The 24,435-nt window shown below is 32.5% G+C and overlaps 1 protein-coding gene across 2 annotated transcripts; it reads right to left on the bottom strand.

Annotated features, from left to right (window-relative positions):
* Positions 1–138: 138 nt before the first annotated feature.
* On the bottom strand, positions 139–24,197 carry LOC128167684 (heat shock 70 kDa protein 12A-like). Of its 2 annotated transcripts, none has more exons than XM_052833539.1 (6): positions 22,947–24,197; positions 17,877–17,895; positions 17,312–17,726; positions 16,687–16,908; positions 16,465–16,609; positions 139–5,404 (listed from the first exon to the last, which is right to left on the bottom strand). In XM_052833539.1, exons 1-6 carry the CDS (start codon positions 24,148–24,150, stop codon positions 4,356–4,358), a joined length of 3,054 nt encoding a protein of 1,017 aa, XP_052689499.1. In that variant the 5' UTR covers positions 24,151–24,197; the 3' UTR covers positions 139–4,355. The 2 variants fall into 2 exon arrangements, with proteins under 2 accessions (XP_052689499.1, XP_052689500.1); XM_052833540.1 differs by lacking the exon at positions 22,947–24,197 and adding an exon at positions 20,115–20,149.
* Positions 24,198–24,435: the final 238 nt, after the last annotated feature.

Here is a 24,435-nt window from a genome sequence, read left to right as displayed (position 1 = left end):
CTTGTACGTACGCCTTCGTTAAAAATTATTTTAACTTGAAGCAATACGTTTCTGTAAATTTAATTTGATGCTAAACTATTTTCATGATAATTAGTCCTTATATATTTCAGAAGGTCCGAGTGAATATAAAACAGACATGGAGTCTTATGTGTGAACATTTTATTACTACTGATCAGGATCTTCATATGATTATTCAATTGCTATGAACAATCAATCTCATGAATGATTAAATAATGATGAGATCAAAAAATGTCTTTTTAACGTTTAAACATAAATCTTTGCGTGTATATACAGGTACCTGTTTAATAATTAACCTTAGTACTAAAATTGAAGTCTATACAACTGAATGGCTAAATCATTTTAAAAAATCAGACAAATACATACTGGTTGATCGTTATTGTGAAATTAAAAATGATAAAGCAAGAGGCCCAAGGGCCACATCGCTCACCTCAGTACTCTGATTAAATATGTTTTACGGAGTAAAATACAAAATATAAATATCTGAACAATTTAATTGAGTATATCTTAATTTTAAAAAGTTTTCTATACATGTTTATCTTCATGTTGAATATTTGGACCCATTCGTTGTTTCAATGATCGTTGTATTAACAATTTAGAATGGAAAAAAATGAATTATTATGTTTTCATACATTAGGCCATTCAAAGTTTTTTCTATGTTTAGCGTCCGCGGACAGATTGGTTTTGAGATGTAAAATTAAAAAAAAAAAAAAAAACCACAACAATTGCTGTTCATAAAGTTAGATCGCTTTTCCATATGTCGGGCTCAGAATCGCATTTTTAAAATCCGGAGCAGAAATCAAATATAACAACATTCAAAGTGGAAATCATATAGTAGGTATTTGTTATTTTTGTATTTTTGTTACAAAATGAAGAAAATACTTCAAAATATATAACAAATTTTATTTTGTTGAACTTTTAAAGTTGTGTTTTTTTTCTAAGGTTTGTGGAGTTTTTTTCCTGATAGAAAGATAGGTTTTTGAGTTTTGGGTGGACGCTTAATAAAGAAAAAACTTGCAATGGCCTTATAATATAACAAACTGTAGCATTGGATTTCTGGAAAAGAATACTTTTTGCAGATTTTACGTATATTATATGAATATTCCTTATTGATTGTTTAATCTCTTCGAGGGCCCAAGTATTAGTTTGATAGTCATGATTTAAACAATCTAGCTGATATACAATATTGAACGTTTTTGGGCCCAGTCATGGTTCAGATTCTCTCCACTTTAACAAGATGATTAATCTACACTACCTGAGGATGCTTTTAAATAAGTTTTAATTTAAACTTCCGCATAATCCCATCCTAACCCTTTGTGTTTATGATTTGAACAAACTTTTATTTACACAACCGGAGGATGCTTCAACACAAGCTTCAGTTTATAAGGCAAAATGATTTTTGAAAGAATAAAACGAATTTTCTCTATTTATTTCAATGTAAAAATTCAACCTCCATTGAAACCCCATCCTCCTGCGGGGTCATAATTTAAACAAACTTAAATCCATACTACCTCAGGATAGTGCAACACAAGCTATAGCCTATCTGGCATGGGCCAGCATTTTAATAAAGTTTGTTTGCCTTTACCAAATGATGTTCTGTGCCAAGTTTGGTTGAATTTGGTCTTATGGTTCTGAAGAAAAAGTAACTATGCAAAGGTTTACAGAAGGACAGACAGACAGACGGACGTACCGAAAGACGGACGGACGGACAGACGCACACCGACCAACGTGATCAGAAAAGCTTACATAAGCCTTCAGCCAAGGTGTACTACAAATTCGAAACAAAATACAGATGCATAATGTGCAATAAAACAGTTCGTGCTATTACATTATATGATAAATCTTCCCACTAACATAAACACTAAGGATGAGACAAAAATTTAAATACATACACATGAAGATGTATTATATACGTGCATGAAAATAGGGATATATCATTAACTTGAAAAGAAAAACTATTAAAATCATTTTGTGTCAAAACGTGTTTGAAAAAATCAATAAACATGGCTATCAGGATAACAATCTGATTAAGACCACTTTATTCTCCTTACACTCGTTAGGACCCCTCCTGTGGCCCCAAGTATTGGCCTAGGGATCAAGATTCTAACAATTTCGAATCGACACTATCTTAGGATGCTTGGATAGTTACAATGATAGTTACATATTATATAATTGTAGTTCTTGAGAAGAGTTTTAAACATTTTCAATATACTAGTATTTCTTTAACTGTCAACCTCTCTTTGGGCCCCAGTATTGGTCCGGATGTCACAATTTTAATAACTTTCAATTTACACTTTCTTAGGATGCCTGCATAATAATGTCACCAACTGTAGCATTATAGTTCTTGAGAAGATTTTCAAACATTTCCCGTATATATTTCTATGTTAAATTTTGGGCCCATGTATTAATCCGGTGGAACTTAGATTTTAACTCTATATACAATTTATAAGCTATGGTGTAAATATTGGCATTTCTAGTGCGGTAGTTTTTTTTAGAAGAAGAGTTTTTAAGTCACCCACCCTATTTGTGTTACGTGATTATCTTCCTTTAGAGAAGGGTTTATTAAACTTTATTTAAACAATTTATTATCTCTTTCCCATAAGAATGATTTGAACTAATATTTGTATTAATTTTTTTTTCTAAAGAAGTCAAAAATGTTTACAGACAGACGAACGAACAGACTACAGACAAAGGTTATTAAAAAAGCTCAGCTCAATTGAACCTCGGTTCAGGTGAGCTAAAACTACCCGGTTTAACATCACCGGGTTGAGTCAGACAAGTTTTTGATAAGGTCAAGATCTAGTAAGATCTAGCAAAAGGCGTCTACAGGTTTAGAAAATTCATTATAAAAAAAATTAGACAAAACTCCAAAATTTCATAAGTCTGTAGGCACTTTTCATTTAATAGATCTTGCCTTTAAAACGAAGCCAAATTTACCGATTAAAATGTGCATGTTACTATACCTTTCATTGAAATTTTTTGATTTGATAAGCATTGCTGTGTTTGAAACTCGAAAACATAATAATGTTATAACGCAGACGAATCTCAAATACGTTTCAAAGATAAACCTTTCAAATAACAATTTTTCAGGATAACTTTAATTTCTCAAAAACAGTAAACCCACGAGCTACCTTAAATGATTTATAACACTAATCCTATATATACTACTATATTAAAATATTAGACTCGAATTTTTGGCCTTTAATACCGATAAACCGAAAGAGTACTGTCTTTTCTTTTATATACAGGTATTTTAAACATCATTGGTAATTGAAGATTACCAATTTGTTTTTTCTCTCAATCAAGCTCTGCTTATTATCAATCAACGAAAGTTCCAAAAAAACTCCGGAAATCATATGGATTTTTTTTTATTTTACAATTTTGCTAAATCACGGGAGGCTCTTTAGTTTATGTTTCCACAATATCATATTTGCATGTATAAACTCAGAAACGATAAAACACAAATGCGTGTAAATTTTCATTGGAAATTTGCTATTACTCTGTTCATCAAAGAAAATACGAAAGATAACTCTAACACAGTCCATTAAATATGAAAAATGCCGAGAGCTCCGAACGTCAACATGGTGTGTAAATTTGAAGGGACTAAAAACGTTTGTGAAAAAGTGTTGAATAGTTCAATAATATGGATTAGATTTCTAGAAGAAAAGTATTTACAGCCCAAAATGGTTTGTTATGAATAATTTGACTGTTATTTTCAATGCAACTTCATTAACTTTCTCCAAAATCGTTTCAGAGCGATTCTGCAATTTTCTGCTACTTTACGGGTATATTATGGGGGGCATTTCAATAACCTAGGTGAAGGCCTGTCCCAAGACATAGTTAAATTATTCTAACTAAGCAGAGTGTAGTGAAATCAGTAGCATAATTTAAGGCTTAAAGTTTGGTTATGTAAATGTCAACAATACATTTTTGACAAATTTAAAATTTTACAATTTGATAATATTTCGACAGAAACCCACTGCTTATTAAATTTTTCATAACATTCAAGCATAACCATCCGCTCTCTGCTGTGTGTTTTCTATTCCCTCTCCAAGGCTCAGAATAGAAACTAAAAGAAAATATACCCTTTTCCGCCATGTGCGACATAAACCGAAAATTCGAATACCCGTGCGTGACAAACCCTAGGGGTGTGTACTGACAACTGAAGATTGCTCGAAAGGGGTGTGTAATAAATTTTGTTATACATCCCTAGAGTTTATTACATACGGCTGGGGGAATTTTCAGTTTTATTATGCACAGGGTGGAAAACGTGTATACGATATAACCTTTTTTTTAATTTCTAAAGTATCAAAACTATCACTTGATGTGTTTTGCCTCTAAGAATCAATTCCTAGAAAATCGAATCTACAAGCGACACTTTCCCCCGTTTCCAACACCACTGCTTCGACTGTTAACTCAGTCTTAAAACTCATCATTACACATAAAGTGCGATTCTTTAACCCACCTGGTATATGTATCATTACCTTTCCAAGGCGAGTACACTGGTCTGTGTATAACGGATCACTTTCGTCTGAATAGAAAATATTGAATGATACAAAAGTCTGCTGTGGAGTTATTGGAATGTAATATTTTATGGCAGAATGTTCGCCGTCAAATAATTTTTCTCCTTTTCCTACGAGCTTGTCGAATAAACCAGTGCAATATTCAACTCCATCTATAACTTCCTTTTTAGACTCTTCGTGTACTGCTGGGTCAAATCTAGCATCCATGTCCACACCATATGTGTACCTTGAAATGCGATAGGGCTCTGAATGGGTCCATGAATGAAAGCCAAGTGCAACAGCCCCACGTAGAATAGCTAAACCCGGTTCTTCTGGTACAACAACCTGACAGGTTGGGAAAGCATCCCGAATCGCATCTTGTAATATGCATGACTCTGAAAACCCTCCAACCATCAGAATCGTATTCACATCAATGAGTTTGGGAGATTGGAATAACTTCTTCAGAAGTTTAATAATTCCGTCGCAAGCCGACTGAAAAAATGTTTCAAATGACTTTATACTCATATGGTTACGTCTTAAGATAAAAGTATCTTTATATTTAGAATTGTTGATCAGGGTATTTACGTCAGTGCCTAAAGTTTCCAAGCATTCCTCGTTGAAAGAGAGGGGGATTCTTAATGTGCAAACTTGTCCTTTTCGACAGTTGCGTTTTTTGTTTTCAAAATTCTCGAACAAGCTGAGATAGTCGTATGGGTACTTTCGGCTGTAGTTTTCAATCATTTCCTTCGTGGCTATTTCCACCAGCACGCTCTTAAAGGCAGTGTCTACACAAATACCACCCCATTCCCCATCAGTCAATCGATCCATTTCTATAATGTCTCCATTTTTTTTCACTTCAAGCGCGGTTATATCCACAGTTCCACCTATAGAGAAAATGCGTAAAGTGTAATATATGCACAATGCTACCTAAAGCTACGTGATTCATAATATGATTAAGGGACTATAATATATATAATACTAGAGATAACACGTGTTGCTGGATGAGATTTTATTCCGAGACTGCATGACATGGTCACGTTTATATTAATACGCAAAGCATCATATAGTCAAAGAGCTGGAATAAAATGAGTAATTTGGTTATAGATTTATCATTACACATAAGACAGAATAGAATTTATAATTTGCATATTAAAAACAGTTACATTGAATTTAAGATATTAGATCCCCCCTTTTCTATGGACAAAAAAGATTATTAATACAGATATTTTTTTATTCACATTTTTTAAATTCAAACATACACAATTTCTATTAAACTGATGTCAATTTTTTTAAAGTATTTTAATCACTTTCTTTTCATACCACTTTCATTCATACACTTATTCAAAAATCAAAAGTAATGAACCTGAGGTTGTACATGTATATTAAAATAAATTGAAAAAAATATGAAATAATAATGTTAATAGCAAATTTCACTTCTGTATAATTATGAACGAAAGGAATCTTCCCACTGTGACCAGCATTGTTCAAATTTCCTAAGTTGAAATTTTTTAACTGATGCACACTTCTCTATCTTGTATTTAAAACTCAACTAATGTAATAAATCAACATAGTTTGGATCTAATTCTGCTTCAGACACATAAATATGAATTGCTTTGTATATAAAAATTATGAGGTTCACAGGTCTATTGTCTACATTTAGAGAATATTCTCCAAATAGTATATTGATAAGATTGAATCCAACCATCTTTTTGTTTTTCTGTATTTAGACATACTAAAATTATTCCATAAGGGTAAAATAAAAAAAATACATGTTGTATAGTTTCTATTTCTTCTTTACAAAATGTACAGTAATCATTTGCAATGATCTTAATTTGTTTCAAATAATAGTTCAGAGGAAGAATTCTGTGTAGAACTCTGTACTGTGGCCATTGATCAGATGTATCATTAATTGTCATAAAACATATTTTGAAACAGTCTTGTATGCACAAATTTTGTCAATGTGGTAATTCATAATTCCATCTTGATATTGCAGTTGGGATCATTTCAGTATAGTTCAAATATTTATAAATTGGCTTGGTACGTTTTTCATTCAATAAAATCACTTCAAAATACATTGGTAAAAAAGGAGTACAATTTTTTTTCTTCAATATTTACTCTTTCAACAACTGATTTTAAAAACTTTAAAATAACACTTAAATACTGTTTTATTGCATGACATTTACATCAGACAAGTTAAACGTATGTAAAACAAAGTTATCGTATGTCAATAAAGCTCCATTTGCAGATAAGAAATATCGAACTAATTTTATACCACTTTGGTACAATACATAAACATTATAAGATCTATTGGCAACTGTAATTAAGGACTTGTGCCATATTGGAATATTAATAATATTTTTCTTAATAAAACCAGGCTGTTTGTTAAACATGTTCACTACCTGGAGCCATGATTGAAAAAACATCTTGCCAAAAAGCATTATTTTGTTTAATCATATTTCTGATAAAATCATCACCAAACTCTAACATTTTCATAACAACATCTTTGCTGTTAATTGTCGAACAAATATCCATCCATGGTTTGTGTTTGAGAGTTTACTTTTTATTCCATGAACATTTGAGAGAAGAAACAAAATTATGGACATCTAGCATTCTAAAACCACCTTTTGTATAATCTTTTGAGTAACAATCTGCCTTTTTACTTTATCACCTTTAGATTTCCATATAAAATTAAATATTGCTGTATTCAGCGAGGATAAAAATGCTTTATTGGGTGTGGGAAGTGAAATGAATATTAGATAATTCGATTTCGGCAAAATTAAAGTCTTGGCCACAGTAACTCTACTTACAGGAGTTAGAATCCTTCTGTACCATTGTTGTGTCAGTGAAAGAATTTTTGAAAGTTGTATGTTGTAATTTAATTCAATAATTTTATCTACATGTAATTCTACACAGAATTGTATCTCTAACAGATTAAAAGTTGTACTACTCCAATCGAATTTCCATAGAGTATGGTGAAAAACCTGATCTGAGAACTTTCTTGAGCCTTTCCAAATCACGTTGGTTTTTTAGCTATTTATTTTAATCCAGAGAGTTTTTAGAAAAAAATCTAATGTATTATCTAAAATTAAAAAAATTAAAAGGAGACTCAATTAAACCATCAAGTGTCAGTGTTGTATCATCTGCATATTGAGTTATTTTGTGTTCTTTACCATTGACTATAATACCCTTAATGTTTGTATTCTGTTTCATAAGTATGGCTAGGATCTCTGCTCACAGTAAAAATAAATATCGAGCAACTGGGTCTCCTTGTCTGCAACCCCACTGTATGACAAATTGATCAGATATCCACATTGCAAAATAGCTGCTTTAAAGTTTGTAATTAAAATCTTAAGCCAGCTAATTATATGTTTTCCAAACTCCCAAAAAAAAACTTTGTAAATAAATTCCCATGCAATAGAATCAAATGCCTTTTCGAAATCTATTAGAACGAGTAAGACATGAATTTTTAATGACTCTGTATATGCCATAAGGTCATATACAAACCTTGTGTTTTCACCTATGTATCTGCCTTACATAAAACCTGACTGTGTTTCAGAAATAAGACAATCAAGGGTAGATCTTATTCTATAACTAATGCACACTGAGATCAGCTTATACATGACAAGAATTTGAAAAAGTATGGTCTCCATGGAATGATTTTATTAATCATCTGTCAGTTAAGAACTAACGTGTGTACAGTAATACATCACTTTAGCATTTTTTATAATGTTTTTTTTCGTTTCTTTTGTTTTTTGTTTTGTTATTTTGGGTTGTTTTTTCATAGATTGTAGTTTTACTGCTTAGGCATTCTGTTTCATAACTATTACAAGCAACTCCCCTACTCTTTATTCATATTACAATATGGGATGAAAATGTAAGTATGTGAGAAGTGAGAGAGCGAATATATCGTAAAATAATTTATATATTTAACCTTTGTTTACAATCAAAAGAGAGAGAGAGAGAGAGAGAGAGAGAGAGAGAGAAAGAAAAAAAATTTATACATGACATTTAGCAAGGTAATTGGGCGCCATTTTTTTTAAAAAAAAATTGTCTTGGCTTGTTACCCTTGGGTAAACAGGATATAATTCCGAGCCTTTGAGTAATTGGAAGCTCTTGTTTACTTAATAAACAATTTATAGCTGATACAATGTAAACTTTAGATCTCTCAAGAAATAAATTAAAGAAGTCAACAGTGAATCCATCGCTTCCTGGAGATTTGTTATTTTTCATACTTTTTAATACTAGGAAAATGTCGTTTTCTGTAATATTACCCTCGAGGGAATCTGAAGTCTTTCTATCGAGCCTCTGAAAATGTAGGGGATTAACTTCATCTGTAAGATTTATGTCAATGTGTTCAGAGTCTCTACAAGTATACAAACTTTTGTAAAAAAAAAAAATACCTGCTGTAAAATTTCAGACTGATCATAATAGTATTGTTTTCATCCAACTCCACCTTCTTGATAGTTTTATTTTTAAAAATTCGAGATTACAGGCTGCAGAAATATTTGGTAGATTTTCACCCTTCTTTCACCCATATGGCGCATGACCTTATACCATGTCCCTAAAATTTTTCTTTCCTAAGACTTTCTAATTCCATTTTTTTTTCACAAACAAGATCAAAATTAACATGAGGATTTGATTCCTAATCTTCTATATATTCTTACAAGGACCTCTCTTGCTTGTCCTTTTGGCTTTTTTTAAAAAGAAGAATATGATATGGTGATACCTCTAGTTTCCATGAGCAGAACTTCCAGGAAATCGTGCTCCTCAATGAATTCAGAAGAAGTACCTTTATATTGGTTTTTGTAAATGTTGCAATTTCTTCAAAACTTCAAATGTTTAAATAACCTTTATTTACAATTTGTTTATTGCATGTGTGTATGATTTTATGTAATTAATTCCGGATGGGCAATTTTTCTATTTTTGAGCCCGGTAAAACTTCGTGTATTATGTAACTTCCGCCCAGCATCTCTGTGCACATGGTTTTTGACGAGAATGATGAACGAATTGTAACGTTTAGTGATTTTGTAAGGAGAACAAGGTATTTTACAATTATATGCATATGTACTTATGCCTACTTTAACGTTAACGTCCTTGATCTTGTTTATATACATATATTTAATGTAGACATAACGATTACGCTGTCTTTAGAGCATTTACGTACAAGTATTGCAAGGGTGGATTTTATACATGGCGCCATTTTGACCAATGCGTAGTGAAACGTTACTTTGATATTGATTGGCCCCTTAGTATTTGTATCAATATTGCAATACTGTATTTTGATCAAATAGTTTTCATTTAATACCTAAATTGCTACTGGTGGAATTATTTGTTACACCCTTAGAATTTTGTGTCATTAGTAACTAAGAGTTATTCCCCTTTGTACAGTAAAGTAAGGTAAAGCGCCAGGTTTGTTTACACGTTTCGGTGAAATAAGATCTACATAATATTTTCTTAGCTACCAGAAATGATTTTGATTATTTACTTACATTGATTAGTGAATGAAATTAATGTATGGTCGTTATGTAATTACTAATAAATGTTGTATTGTTTACAGTTCTTACGTTGAATAACCAACAGTAAATAAAACTCTTCACCAGTATCAAAGACTTGAATCATTTGAATGGCCAAGCCAGCTACAGTTATGCACTTGTTGTATAGTGTCTTTGACCTTTTGAATGTAAGTTTTGTCAATTAATAAAGAATTGTTGAATTACCACAGCCCTCTGCCTCGTTGATATGAATTAAATTTTAACTCTAAAATAATAACTGAATGGTCTGACCAAAATCCTGGTTTAATAATAAAAATTTCTATAACGTTGAATGCATTTTCAGAAATGAGCATATATTATAGTCGACCTTGCTTTAATGGGTGTTTCTTTCTCCAAGTAAAACTCCTTTTACTTGGATTTAAAATTCTAAAATTCTTAAAGTTGCAAATCAGACATAATTTTAAGAAGTTTGTCTCGAGCCTGAGAATTACTGATGTCCTTGTAATTTTCAGTTCTATTCTGGGATTTAGAACAAGATTAAAGTCACCACAGAGAAAAATATACTCATTATCAAAATCTAACAAACCATCTCTAACCATATCATAAAAAAGTGGGTGTGTCAGAATTCGGACCATATATATTAATAAGTGTTACCTTGTTTTCTTCGATGACCATATCAAGAGCCAGAAGATTACCATCATTATCCCGAGTTTGATTGACCTTGAATTCAAAATTATTGTTAAACATAATGGCCACTCCTCTCTGGTGTTTAATTTAAAAGAATTAAAAAATGCATGTAACCCCACTGTGTTTCAACAAATGCTCAATATATTCAGTAAAATGTGTGTCTTGGAGACACAAATTTGAGTAACCCTTTTCCTTATAAAAATTTAAAACATCTTTACGTTTTGACACAGTTGCTAAACATTGACAGTTTACTGTCGCTATTTTTAAAGTATCAGTCACGATAAATTAACAAAGCAGTATATACAACCTCTTACCTCATTGTGAACAAATCTGAAAAATCTGGCACACATTCTCACACCTCGCACACATACCTCACACACATGTAAACATAGGCGAAGTCCGATCCAGATTTTGTCCACTGAACACATGTACACCGATCCCGATACTTATAGCGCTCCTGCTACCGCTGCATCCTGCTGATCATTCCAGTCCTCAGTTTGTCACCTATTTGGTCCAACACATCGAATTTGTGTATTTTACCCTAGGTGTCCAAAGCGAATACTTTTCCGTTGAAATACCAGGCCTGGTCGATTCTGTCGTCATTGTTTAGGTCGCGTATTAAATGCCCCTTCATAGTTGTAAGGAGGTGTTATTTAGCTGAGCATCCTGCCTCTTGCGGATCACCTTTATTTTAGTTTCGAAATTCCTAAACTTGGCAATGACGGGTCTCGGCCCATTTTGTGCCCAAACACCGGGAATTATGTGGATTTCCAATACATCGCGTGGGTCTAATGCGTAGCGTTGATTTTAAGATCTGTATAAGGTCATCCCTAAGTTCCTCCGTTTTGTTTTCTTTCCAGTCGGTGATTTATATTTGGTAAGTATTGTTGGTTGCTATTTGAGAGCTTTAGTGCAGCTTTAGCCGTAAATGTAAGATGAAGAACTGCATATCCTATTTTTTTAATAAATATTTTATATATAAGTTTAAAAACTCAAATAAAAAAAAGAGGTTCCACTGGGGATTGAACCCAGGGGCCCGTTTCTCAAAAAGGCCTAAATTTGGGCCTAAGTTAGTCCGACTAACAAAGTTACGCCAAAATTTAGTCGGGTCTAAGTTGCGTTTCTGAAAGAGGCGTAAGTAAGGGTTTAAATGTCCAAGAACTTTGACATCTCCGCAGAGTACTAAGCATGCGCAGATCGTATTTTGTTTTGCTTTCAGGCTATGATTATATGTGGTGGATCAATTTTCCAATGTATATATATAGTACATGTACCCGAAAGTACGAACATTATTCTATACCACTGTATATAGTTCAAGTCGTCCATAACTGTTATTAAAGTAGAACAAATGCCTATACACTTCTTAACATAATGAAATTTTATATATGCCATATATGACAATTCAATGCATTGTAGATGATGTTGAGGCACAATCGTACATATTAATTGAACGAAACAATACATAGAAATTAACTCCAATGTTCGTGTAAACTTCAAATATTTCAGTGTAGAATACAGGGGCAGGGTACAGTAGATATGCCCGCATACATCTGAAGAATGATATGTATGCTTCATATAGATATAGTTTAGACACTTTCAGATGCTGGGATAAGGCTTGATTCCTTTTTACCATATCACTATATTATTTATAGAAAATAATATGACCATGTGTTATAAACTGCAACCAACTGAAATCGAAAATATCTACTCTATAACTAACAGTACATGAACCTTGTCCATGTCTACAGAAGGAAGAAAAGTTCCATCCTGTGTTCCAATATTGAAATAATGTAGACAATGACATAGAAACGATTCTTGATTTTCTGCGATTCAAATGATAATAGTTTTGAAAGATATTGTCAACAATTAACAAGACAGAAATTATCAACATTTGTGGCCGGGGTCTCCCCAACTCCCTTTCCTGTTTTTGGTTTAATCGATTGATTGTTTTGTTTTGTGTTTTCGGGGGTGGGGGTGGTTGAAAGTAATGTATACCATATATTCACCTCGTTTAATTTTCAATCATTTAACCCTCGTTGTCAGCGGGCAAATTTAAGACTTGTTGATTTTACTGTCTAATATTAAGTAACTTAAGTAACAACTGTGACTGGGCGAATCCATGACAGAGCGAAACTGTTTGCAAGTGTAGAAGGACGGAAATTACACGAGACGAAAATTAACATGTATACATTATCTTGATTAAAATAAGTATGACAAATGCATGCTAGCTAAATTTGTAAATAATGCACACTGTTGGAAAACTGCTAAAACAACGCTTTTGTATTGCAAGTCGACAACTTCGAAATAAAAAAAACACCCCTTGATATACATACTTCTTAAATATGATGAAATAAAACTTTTATGAATTCAAGTAATTAAAGATCAATTCAGTTAAATGAGTACAAATAAACAACACATATGCATATTCACGAAGATCATCGATAGTACATTTAAACCATACCTATTTAAAAAGAATAACAATCGATGTTTAATATGAAGGCAATTGATCACTTAATCCTAGAATTAATAAGATTAATGAATTTGAGCTCCGAAAATTCAAGGTGTGCATGTGAAATTTTAGAATCTTCAAGAACCTTGACAAACGCTTTTCAATAGATCTAGAATTGATACACACTCTGCATGCTTCTAAAACATATTTTTAAGTAATATTTTAACAAAAATTGATTGTACATGTATCTAAATGCGAGTTCATAAACATTCAAAATACATGTAGCTTTCATACGGTTTTGTAAAGATACTAGGAGTAAAAAAATAAAAATGAGAATGTGCACGTGTTGTAAAGTTGTAGGTAATATACATGTAGGTAAAGAATATACAACAACACACAAGGAAAAATTACAACTGTAAACGTTTTGAGTTGCTATTTAAAGGAGTATTCTCAATATTTTGAAATCAGTTTCGTTTCATAGGTTTAAATGATTAGAGACATTAAATTCTAGTCTATGCTTACTGAGTATTGATTTAAAAATCAATAATCTATTCGTACTTATGTATACATCTATCTTGTTGGGAAAAACATGTTTAATTCAGAATTATAGCATCTTTTTAATTATTGTGCTTATATCATTTATCGGGGTATACCCATCTTTTCTTCATACTTATAGTTGATTTCATTAACGAGTAGTAATGTTTATTATATGCGTTTAATAAGGTAAGCCCATTAATTGTCAAATTGATTTAATCTTAATTTATTAGAAATAGGAATAGTTATCAAACAATAGGTATTTTTTTAGGTTATACGTACATGTACAAATATTTCAATAAATGTGAATGTTTACCTTAATAACACGTACAACAAACCAAAAATTAAAATTCTCTGTTTATTTTGCCTTGATAACAAAACACTCGCTATTTTTGTGCACAGACTAAGGACTTACGCCTACCCATTAGCAGGCGTAGATTTAAACCCAAATTTAGTCCCGACTATGTTTCCGCCTTTTTGAGAAACGCAACTTAGTCTGGTTTTGAGGTTTAGTCCCTGATTTAGTCCGGACTAAGGTTACGCCTGGACGTAGGCCTTTTTGAGAAACGGGCCCCTGGTGACTGAAATGATGACCACTGTCTTGTCCAGTAGGCTACGGACGCTCATGTAACAAAATGTGTTTTTTTTATTACATCACAATACTGTTAGTTAATCTATAGGAAAATGGTTTGAACATTTTGAACACATATGTGAACTAGTATTATTTTGATAATGTAAGGTACTTTTCAAATAGTGTACGGATATAAATAGTTTTTCTTGAAAGTAATTTTATAAAGAAATTGATTTTGTAAGATTTTCAATTATCATAGAGATTATAAATTTCGGACAATAGCCATTTTGTTTGTGACCATTGCTGAGGCCAGTTGTGAGTTGAGAACATTTTTGTAAGTAAAATAATTGTACTGCTACTATATTGTATTGAATGGGAAGTTAGTTTTTTATCAGTAATTATATCAAAGTAATCATTGTATCACAGATGAGAGTATGTTGAAATTATTAAGAAAGTTTACAAAGTTTAAAGGTTTCACAGTGAATTGTACTCATGATTTGAATACCGACTAATGTTTGAAAAGGGTACAGTGATATTGATTTTACATATATTTTTATACAATTATAGACATGCATATTTTGCATAGTTACATATCTAAATGGTTTGTTTCAGATATTATCTACCAGTACATGTAATTCTACAGTTGTATACAGTATATACAGTTCCTTACACCCTTCTTTAGGGTAGGTACTTGTGTACTTGAGAAATTATTAATCATGGCATTTACATATTGTCAGAGTATATTTTTAATCTACAACATTGCAGTATTCAATATTGTAATAGGTATATTTCTTTTTATGATCATTATTTATAAAATATAAAATAAAGGTTGTAATTAAAGTATTTAAACATACACATTGTATGTGTGTCATTATAGTAATTGAATCAATTGTGATGCATTATGATTGTGAAGTTTATAAGTGTATTATGTTTTGTAGGAGCGTCACCATAATATCAACAATAGTTAATAAACGGAGTACATATACCATACTCGTTTGTTACATAGACACTTTCTTAATTTTTGAGAAATCTCTCTAAACTCACTAGCTTGTTTGTGAAATTTTACTAAAGTCCAGATTAAACCAATTCTTTTGTCATAGTATTGAAATGTTTGGAATTTTCATCTAGTTTCTGCTTTAACTCGTTTGCAATTTCTTCTTTAATTTCTGCTTTAATCACCAGGCGTTTTATCTGAGACTAGTTGAAATAAGGATTGCTTTTAAGCTCAGCTGCGTATTTCTTTGCTGCTTAGTTGTATCTGATTCTGTTTTTTTTTTTTACTTTTCTCACTTTTTTAGCCCCTGTCATTTCTGTCTTATCAGCCATTCTAACTAACGTTATAAACACAAATACTAATAGCCTACATAAAAACTTTAAACAATCGATAAAAATCATTTTAACACAAAGTCCTTAAATGTACTGGACTGTCGGACTGTTCTGGCCTCTCTTTCAGTCGGGGGCGTAATGGTGGAGTGCGATTCCGGTGTTCTGGCTTCGGTTACTTCTTCTTCTTCAGCCACTTCGGAGAACTGCGGTTGTATGTCGTCTTGACGCTTGATCTTTTTGAAGAGTGACACATTGCGGGTTACACACTTCTCAAATGGGTGGAACACGGGGCAGCTGATATCATAGCTCCACTGGCATTCAGCACGACATGGGGCTTCGGATTATACGCCGGTGTCAATTTGTTCCAAATTTCGTTTCTGATAAGAACGGTGTCGCCACTCTTGATGTCCTGACACAAGTTCGTGTTGTTTGACTTCATTTTGATATTTTTCCTTATTACTTATATTTATATAATTTAAAGCCATCGTACGATTAAATATTTAAATGTGAATAAGCAAACCCTGCTGGCGCCTCAATTTTGCGTCATTTGTATTATATGGGTTATACAGTACAAAATCGATACGTAGTGTTATCACAGGCAAAGACACTGGAAGATGTAAATATATATATATATATATATATATATATATATATATATATATATATATATATATATATATATATATATATATATCTAGAAGAGTGGATTCCGTAGGTTGCGAGTATAAGCCAGCGCCAGGGCGGAGTTGGAGCTCCAATATACCCTGTCTGTGTTGTATGTATATATCTATCCTTCACTAAGAGCAGGTATATATTTGCAAGTATTAAATAACTCGTACAGTGTAAATATTTTCAATAAATACAAGGTAAATAATCGATTCTAACCTCCAGCATCTATGAAAAGGCATTTGCTTCCAGGTTTAAAAACACCAATTTTGTTTGTGTCCTCAAGGGCCTTAAAATGTCTGAAGTAAATAGTGGCTGCCTCTGCTTCTAATGCAATATCTAGCTGTTTTGAAGATATGCCTCCCTAATATAAGAGAAAACAACATAAATGTAATATATATACAAACACATTCATTTTTATGTTCTTTTTCTTATCCGTACCTTTTCTGCTGCATCCCGAAATAACTCCTTTGCTTTGTCATCCCAAGATGCTGGAAAAGTTAGTACCCAGTTTATTTCACTTGACTCGAAAGATCCATGATACGTCTTTTTTAACTCGTCTAGTAAATGATCTTTAAGATATCTTATAGCACAGGTGAAAACCGTCTTGGCAGGTAGTTTTCGGCCTCGTATGTCAGATATCATTGTATTTCTAGTCAGTCTCTGTAAAAAGGAAAAGGCATATAAGCAACATCGCTTTTCTTGGTCCTTGTTTCGATAGGTTTGAATCAAGTTTTCTCATCATGACCCTTTCAATATCTTTGTAAAATTAATCTAAAATGGTGTCATCATTTGTTCACGTTTCAACCATCTACCAAGATTACTCTTTATACTTTTTGTGTTGCCCTTTGAACCTTTCATTGGAATCCATTATTAAATCACGGTTCACAGTATTAGAATGAGACAAAATTTAAATGTGGATGAAAAAATACAAGCGATCAAATTTTGTTCATCTGGAAAAGCTGACTTGAGCTGGAAGCGATGATGAGCTATAACAAATAATCGATACAGTTGTAAGTATTTTTTGATTAACATAATCAAATAGTTATTATTATTATTCCTATACCTTTGTTTTGACTTGGTCGTTCAGCATCATCTTAAAATGGGGGAAGTAGAAATAGTTTTCGCCTTCTTCATTCTCTAGCAAATATTTATATTTGGATTCAGCCTCAAAACCGAAAGCCACCAACTGTACATCCTTATCCAATAAAACGGTCGAGGGAGTCTTGTGTGAAATGAAGCTTTCTTCAGGGGAACACCAGTTGGGGACACGACTTTTTAATAAGTCTTTTTCTACGTCGTTTCTTGTGGCAAAAGCATACCCAGAAAAGGTACTTCCCAAGTCTATGGCAGCAACCAATAAAGCATTCGACAGAGTCATTCCTCCATAGTAGGTATTAAGTCCATAGTCAGTTTCTTGGATTTCGCTTACATTTGATGGTCGATGCGAATCCGGGGCAGGGACAGCAATCTTTCGCCGTCTTTATAATGAAAAGAGGTCCTCATTGGATTTTTACCTTCTTTTTATAACAATATTCTTAAGTGTGTGTGTGTGTGTGTGTGTGTGTGTGTGTTGGCGTATGTATGTGTGTCTGTTATAATATGCATGCATAAATCTAATTGATACTCACTGTTGCTGGTTTTCTTTTGCTGGAATTCGAGAAAGAAAGAAAGGAATTATTACTTTATAATATTACATATGGATAAAATTATTGGTTTTAATAAAATACCAGGCTTATTCTTGACTAATTTACGTAGATAAAAATCTATATAGTTTACATGATAAACACATTACACTATAACCATACAACTTAAAGTCTATTAACTAATATCCGATAAGCAGGATGCTTTAGTACAAATTCAAAACTATTTAAAATTTAATGCAGTTTCTATTTTACAAAGGTACCTGGACACGTCTTTTGATCAAAATTTTTTTTTTTTTTTTTTTTTTTTTAATTTTTTGTGTTTAAAACTGTTAACAAGTTTATCTTGAATGATTGACAAAGGCTTGAATGTTAGACGTCAAGTTATAACAGAGATACATAATAGATATATAATTGTTCTATAAAAATCTCAAGTCTGATATTTATTTACAAACAGTGCTAAGTACAGATATTACTATTTCTTTTAAAAATGAATTATGACAAACAAAATAAACCAATTCAATGTGTCCATAAATATAATAATATAATCAACCAAAAAAAATCCACATTTGATTGAAATTTCATACTTGATATTTGATATTTGACTTTCAAACATTGACGATTCGTGTAAATACCAAGATAACATATACTTAAAATGAAAAAAAAAACCTTGAGCTCAAATCTTGTCCCTTTTAATAAAAACCCCAAAGTTCTGACTATGACGGGAAAATGGCGTCGAGTAAAATATTCGTTGAATAAGAATTCTCGATATATTCTCTGTCTCAAAAGAAATTAAAAATATAATGTAATGAGCTAAATCTATACTTATAAATTAAGACATTTTGTCAATAAACTACAAAACGCCTGCAACAGAGTAACTGCTAATACATTTCGCATTTTAACATGTGTGATATGATGTCCGTAAGCTATAATCGAATTTTACCTGATAAATAATTATTGAGAAATAAATTAAAAATCTCTACTTTCAGTTTCGATAAGCCCGAAATAGCAAGTGATGGACACACTTTGGCGTATCCAAGATAGCAGGAATTTGCATCAAAATATATGCTTGCAATTAATTAATATTGAATTACTACGTTAAAGAGTGAATATATTTCCTGGGAACTTACTTAGGGTATACACAGAAATCAAGATGTGACAAATGTTGAAAAAATGAGTCAATTTGTCTGTTTAATGCGCGCTTTTAGTTTTAATAAATAGACGCTTCCCAAGCACGACCTCTACCGAGAAAATCGGATAGTTGTGTATGAGATACAAAAAATATCAACTTTAGTCCATATGTCAGTTATTTTTTGTGTATGTCAACAACGCATACAACAATTTGTCACCATGTTTACTGACCTTGATCGGTTTTATTTTCGGACAATCAATGAAAATTCAGGGGCGGATCTTGAACTGGATCTAGCAATTTCTCCCATTTTAAACATAAATAACGCGGTAATTATGAATTTTCTATTAAATGTATATACATCTTTTCCTTAAATGATGTTTTAGTTGTAGAACGAGGTAAGATCGCTTATTTTTACTGAAATTTAGATTATCAAGTCCATCAAATCTTTTAGCGTAGATCCCATGAAATCACGCGAGAACTGTCAGATGGCTGCTGAAGAAGACGACTGAGGCGAGTTCAACAGAGCAACATAAATTTCAGCTCTTCTGTTAAACTTGCTTCTGGTAAACATGCTGGTGTAGTAAGATCTATGTGGTTTTAGTTTATATACGGTCAGTTAGTTTAACCTAAATTAAAAATCATTTTATCCAAAGGAAGTCTAACATAAAAACGATTTTCAGACCGAAGTCGGCCGCATCAAAAAATAATTTTGCACCATTACGGAGATCCTGTGGAATTGTAGCCCTCTCCAGTAAACATCAGATATAAAAAAAGGGCTACATTATTACAGTGTTAAAATGGTATGAAAATCAATTTTCTTTATCCGGCACAGTTTCTTGAGTTCTTTGTTACTCCACAGGAAAATACATACATAATTTTTCAGATTTCTTACTTTGCCAAATAACCATTCGTCGACAATTAAAAAGTTTTAAGGAAACTATGAATGTTTAAGAGTTAATAACATTATTTAAATTTTAGTGGGGATTACTAGTATACGACTCGATATATGCCAGTGAACTTTAAATAAAAGATACCACTGAGTCTGCGTCATCTGTTTTCTAAAGTCAACTTTCCTTACTTATATAGCAATATACCTTCGTCACCTGCTTATGGTGTTTTTGTCTCTCAGCGCGGGTATGATAAGGCAACTAACAGCGATCAAATTCCTCTGATCGATATGACGTCACAATAAGCAGCATGATGTCATATTTTACTCAGAAACATGTCGATTTTAACTTTATCTCTGGTTTATATTATAAAAATTACAGACATAAAATATCACTAGAAACTCTTCTAACTGAGTGTATCTTCGATTTCTCTCTATTACGTATAATTATCATTGATGACGTCACAAGCATGTTTAAAAGAGAAGATCATGTCGGGAGACAAATTATCGGTATGCAGTGTAAACAATGCAGAAATAAGACTTATTTAATACAGATACCTAAGATTTAGATGAGTGTCAGTTCGAATATAATCAGGATAATACAGGCATGGATATTTTGTTTAATCAGCGAGTGTTATAAGGTAAGCGGATCGACATTTATATGGCTTGACCAGCCTTTCCTCTGTTAGTGTGTACAAAAAATGGCAAAAGTGTAACACTACCCTGGATATTAGGAAAGATGATTTTGGTAAATATCAACGGTATATGACCTAAACTACATGAAAAGTGCTGCTAGAATCCTGTGCTTTGTTGTTTTAAACGAAAAATACGTATTATTTTCAATGAAATTTTAGAAGTTGAGAGGGTTTCCGATAAATATTTACAATATTTATTTTATGCGATGTACAATAGGATTCTAGCAGTAATACTAATAAATATGAACTAATTCCCAATCGAATTATTGTACAAAACATACAAATGAACTTCGGGGTAGTGTTACACTTTTTGATTTTTTGTTAAGGTAAAAAAGTGATCTATTTTTAACTGTCACGTGATACCATGGCACGGCAGCTTCAAAGATTGATTCGATTCCGAAGTAGAAAAATAATATCTTGGTGAACTCTTTCACTTGGTATTAATATCCAGCGCTGTTTTCATAAAAATAAACATTATTTAAATTGATTATAATTTTGATGGTCATTAAACTATGAGTTGCCTTAACCTACCCGCGAGTAAAGTCGATACACAAGGGCATGCTCTAGGTATGAACAGTTTGTAAGGCGAGGCAAGCTACTGACAAACAAGTTGATAAAACAGGACATTCAACATCTCGTTTGAAGTAATCTTTTCGTAAGTTCTATGGTAGATACAACGACCTTGTCAGCAAATACAATCTTCCAATGCTGACTGAAGTTTTTCATACCAATTGTTATACCATAATTAATCACCTAATTGTCTACGGACTTTTCCGTTTTTCCCCCGATTATGACAAAGAGCACATGGCGAGTGCGATCTGTCAGCAGAGGATGCTCACTTCTCCATGGCAACTGATTCTACCTCTATCTTTTTAAAGGTCCGTGTTGCTCTGCTTTGAATTTTTGTTTCGTTTTATGCATTTTTGAGATGGTTGACGGTTTGTTATTGTCATTTGTTCAAAGAATTGAATTTATGCCCCAAATTCCACTCCCCCACCCCCTCCAAAAATAAACTTGACAAATACGGATATTAAATGGAGCACAATAATTACGTTCAAATATATCTCGTATTCACTTCGAAGCTGGTTGTAATAATTTGCTAAAACTCTTTGAGCACACAACAAATCATATTAATGGCCCGCCAAATTCACAAAAATGAGTTAATCATAGTTTCAAGGTAAAAAAAAAAAGAACCTAGGTTTACGGTTGTAAACTATAGTTTACGGACAGGAAACTATAGTTAACGCCGTTAATCTATAATTCACATCTGTAAACCATAATTAACACGATCGTCTATGTTTCAGAAATGTTAAACTATTGTTAATACTGAAAACAACCATTTGCGAATGCAAAACATGATTTATCTGATAAGTATAGTTTCACAATTGTGAAACTATGAACACTGTGCCGGATAATTATGCCTGTGCCAAGGTGATATTTTTGCACCCACTTAAGATGCAGTTTCGGAATAATCCATGTATACCAAATGATAGACCATTGTCTAGAGAGTATATAACCACTTTTGTTTTTAGTGTGTTTCACCTGACAGGTGAGATATTTACCTTTAAAAATTAATATCCCATCGGAAAATGATAATTCCCATAGGAGAATAGACTTTCCTACAGGAAATATTGACAATCCTATATGATTTTTTAAAAGTCCTGTAGGAATTATATTTCCTACAGGAGAATGGTAATTCCTGTAGGAATTTGATACAGACATATAGTTTTCCTATAGGATATTTAGTTTTCCTATCGGATTTTATCAAATCCTATCGGAATTAAAATTCCTATAGGAAGTTCTTGTATTCCGAATATTGAATAGGAATATTGATTTTTCTATGGGAAAAATTATTTTCCTATAAGAATTTATTTTTGACAGGTAAATATCTTACCTGACAGGTGAGATACACTGATAACAAAGGTGGTTGTTGACTCTTTAAGCAATGGTTTATCATATGGCATGTTTGAATTTTTCGATATATGCAGCTAAAGCGGGTGCAAAAATGCCACCTTGGCACTGGCATAATTATCCGGCACAGTGTTTATGATCAACAGCTCTAAACTATAGTAAGCGAATGTTAATTATAGTTCACAGATTTGAATCTATATTTATCAGCAGAATCTATCGTCAACGTTATTTGCAGACAGACATACTTAGATAATCATTCGTTACCTATAGTTTACAACGGTTAAAAAAGTTTAACCGATACAACGTTAACGAATCGTTAGCCTAATAGTTAATTTGCGATTCATAAACTATAGTTACCAGTTGTTAAACCTAACTTATAAACGTGAAACTAAGTTCAGCTAATTTTTGTGAATTTGGCGTGCCATACATATTACCTTTCTCTCTAAGACTTCCGTCTTTTTCCATGGCATTGAAATGCTTTTTTATCGGTGTGATAAAATCAAATCTTTCAATAATGCACACCAGATTACCCAATTTTGTCAACCCATTCAAACTTTCAACAACATCAATATAAGTCCACTTAATTTTGGATCGTTTAAATCTTTTAAAGTCATCCGTATTAGTTGTCATTCTCTCCAAGTGATCAGATAATCGAAGTTTTATTTTCTCCATCGCTATAAATATTTGTTTTTTGGTTCCCCTCTCCATATAGGTAGATGCAATGTTCTCATTTTGAGCAAGACTTGTGTCAAAATCCTCTAGTGTTTTAAGTACAAATGAGAGATCAGTTGTTTCTTTCTCGTAAGTAGTTCTTAATGAATTTTGAAAATTTAAATGTAAGTTATCAAGTTGTTGTTTAATGTCTTGGATGTTTTTGGCAACGTTTTTCAAAACCTCGTCGTTTTCTTGATTGAGATCTGCCATGTTTTTCTTTGTGTCCAGAATATTACATGAAGTCAAATCTCTCATCTGCCTTGTTTCATTTATGACACTCTCCGAGAAGTTCTCTAAATCCTTCTCGTCGATTTCATCCAATGATAAAACAGTTTTGCACACTTTGTGTACTGTGGTTAAACAGTAGATGCAACCAAGTTTTCCGTGATCAAAGCAATACACTTCTATTGGTTTGTCTGTGTGAACCAAACAATTTCCAGGGTCAATTGTAGTGTCAATTTCTGCGTTTGTTGATCGTAAGTCGACAAATATGTGCAATCCAAATGCCTTAACCCTTTCGTGAATGAATTTAAAACAAGGCTTACATAGGTTTTCTTTACATTGCTGACATCGGATTGTTGCAATAACCTGCTCGCTGTTTTGTCTACAGGAATCACATAAGACTTCTGTTTGTTTCTGATACGATTCCGATATTGCCAACAGCTGATGGTTTATCGGCAGTTGCTCTGCCCATGCTTTGGCTGATATTTTTTTAGCTGGCGAAGGTATGACAAGTCGACACACTGGACAATCGAACGATATTGTCTTCTTTTTTTGGACACAGTACGTTATAGATGAATCAATAAATGACTGTATACACAACTCACAGAACGTATGCAGACATGGTAAATACTTTGGTTTCCTCAATTTTTCCAAACAAATTGGACAATCCAAAACACTTCCTTCTTTACTTGAAGCGGCCATATCTATTCCTCGTACTCAGGTAAATTTGTTCCCCGAAGAACTCGTACCGGGTGATATGGGCGCTAGATCATACTCAGATACAATTTCTTCACGAGAATTGAAGCTCAATATGGTGGTCACATATCTAAATATTTTAAATATTCGTTATTGCCATTTAAGTACAAATAAATACCAGTTTACTAGTATTTCTCTTTGATCTTTAATCTTGTAAATGATTTCATTTACTTTTTCGAAAATTATGGTTAAAGTCAGGCATTTGTCGTTGACTGTTGGATTCAAATACAA

The sequence above is a fragment of the Crassostrea angulata genome, chromosome 10, assembly GCF_025612915.1.
Source record: "Crassostrea angulata isolate pt1a10 chromosome 10, ASM2561291v2, whole genome shotgun sequence".
Classification (NCBI taxonomy): Eukaryota; Metazoa; Mollusca; class Bivalvia; order Ostreida; family Ostreidae; genus Magallana; species Magallana angulata.
This window is presented reverse-complemented; position numbering and strand designations above follow the sequence as displayed.

What these genes read in the sequence shown, in the direction of transcription:
- LOC128167684 (XM_052833539.1), bottom strand. Translation starts at nt 24,150, where the DNA reads ATGGCCGCTTCAAGTAAAGAAGGAAGTGTTTTGGATTGTCCAATTTGT. An exon ending in TTCGGGATGCAGCAGAAAAG is followed by an intron (nt 16,610 to 16,686) that starts GTACGGATAAGA and finishes CTCTTATATTAG; the next exon opens with GGAGGCATATCTTCAAAACA. An exon ending in CCTTTTCATAGATGCTGGAG is followed by an intron (nt 5,405 to 16,464) that starts GTTAGAATCGAT and finishes TTTTCTCTATAG; the next exon opens with GTGGAACTGTGGATATAACC.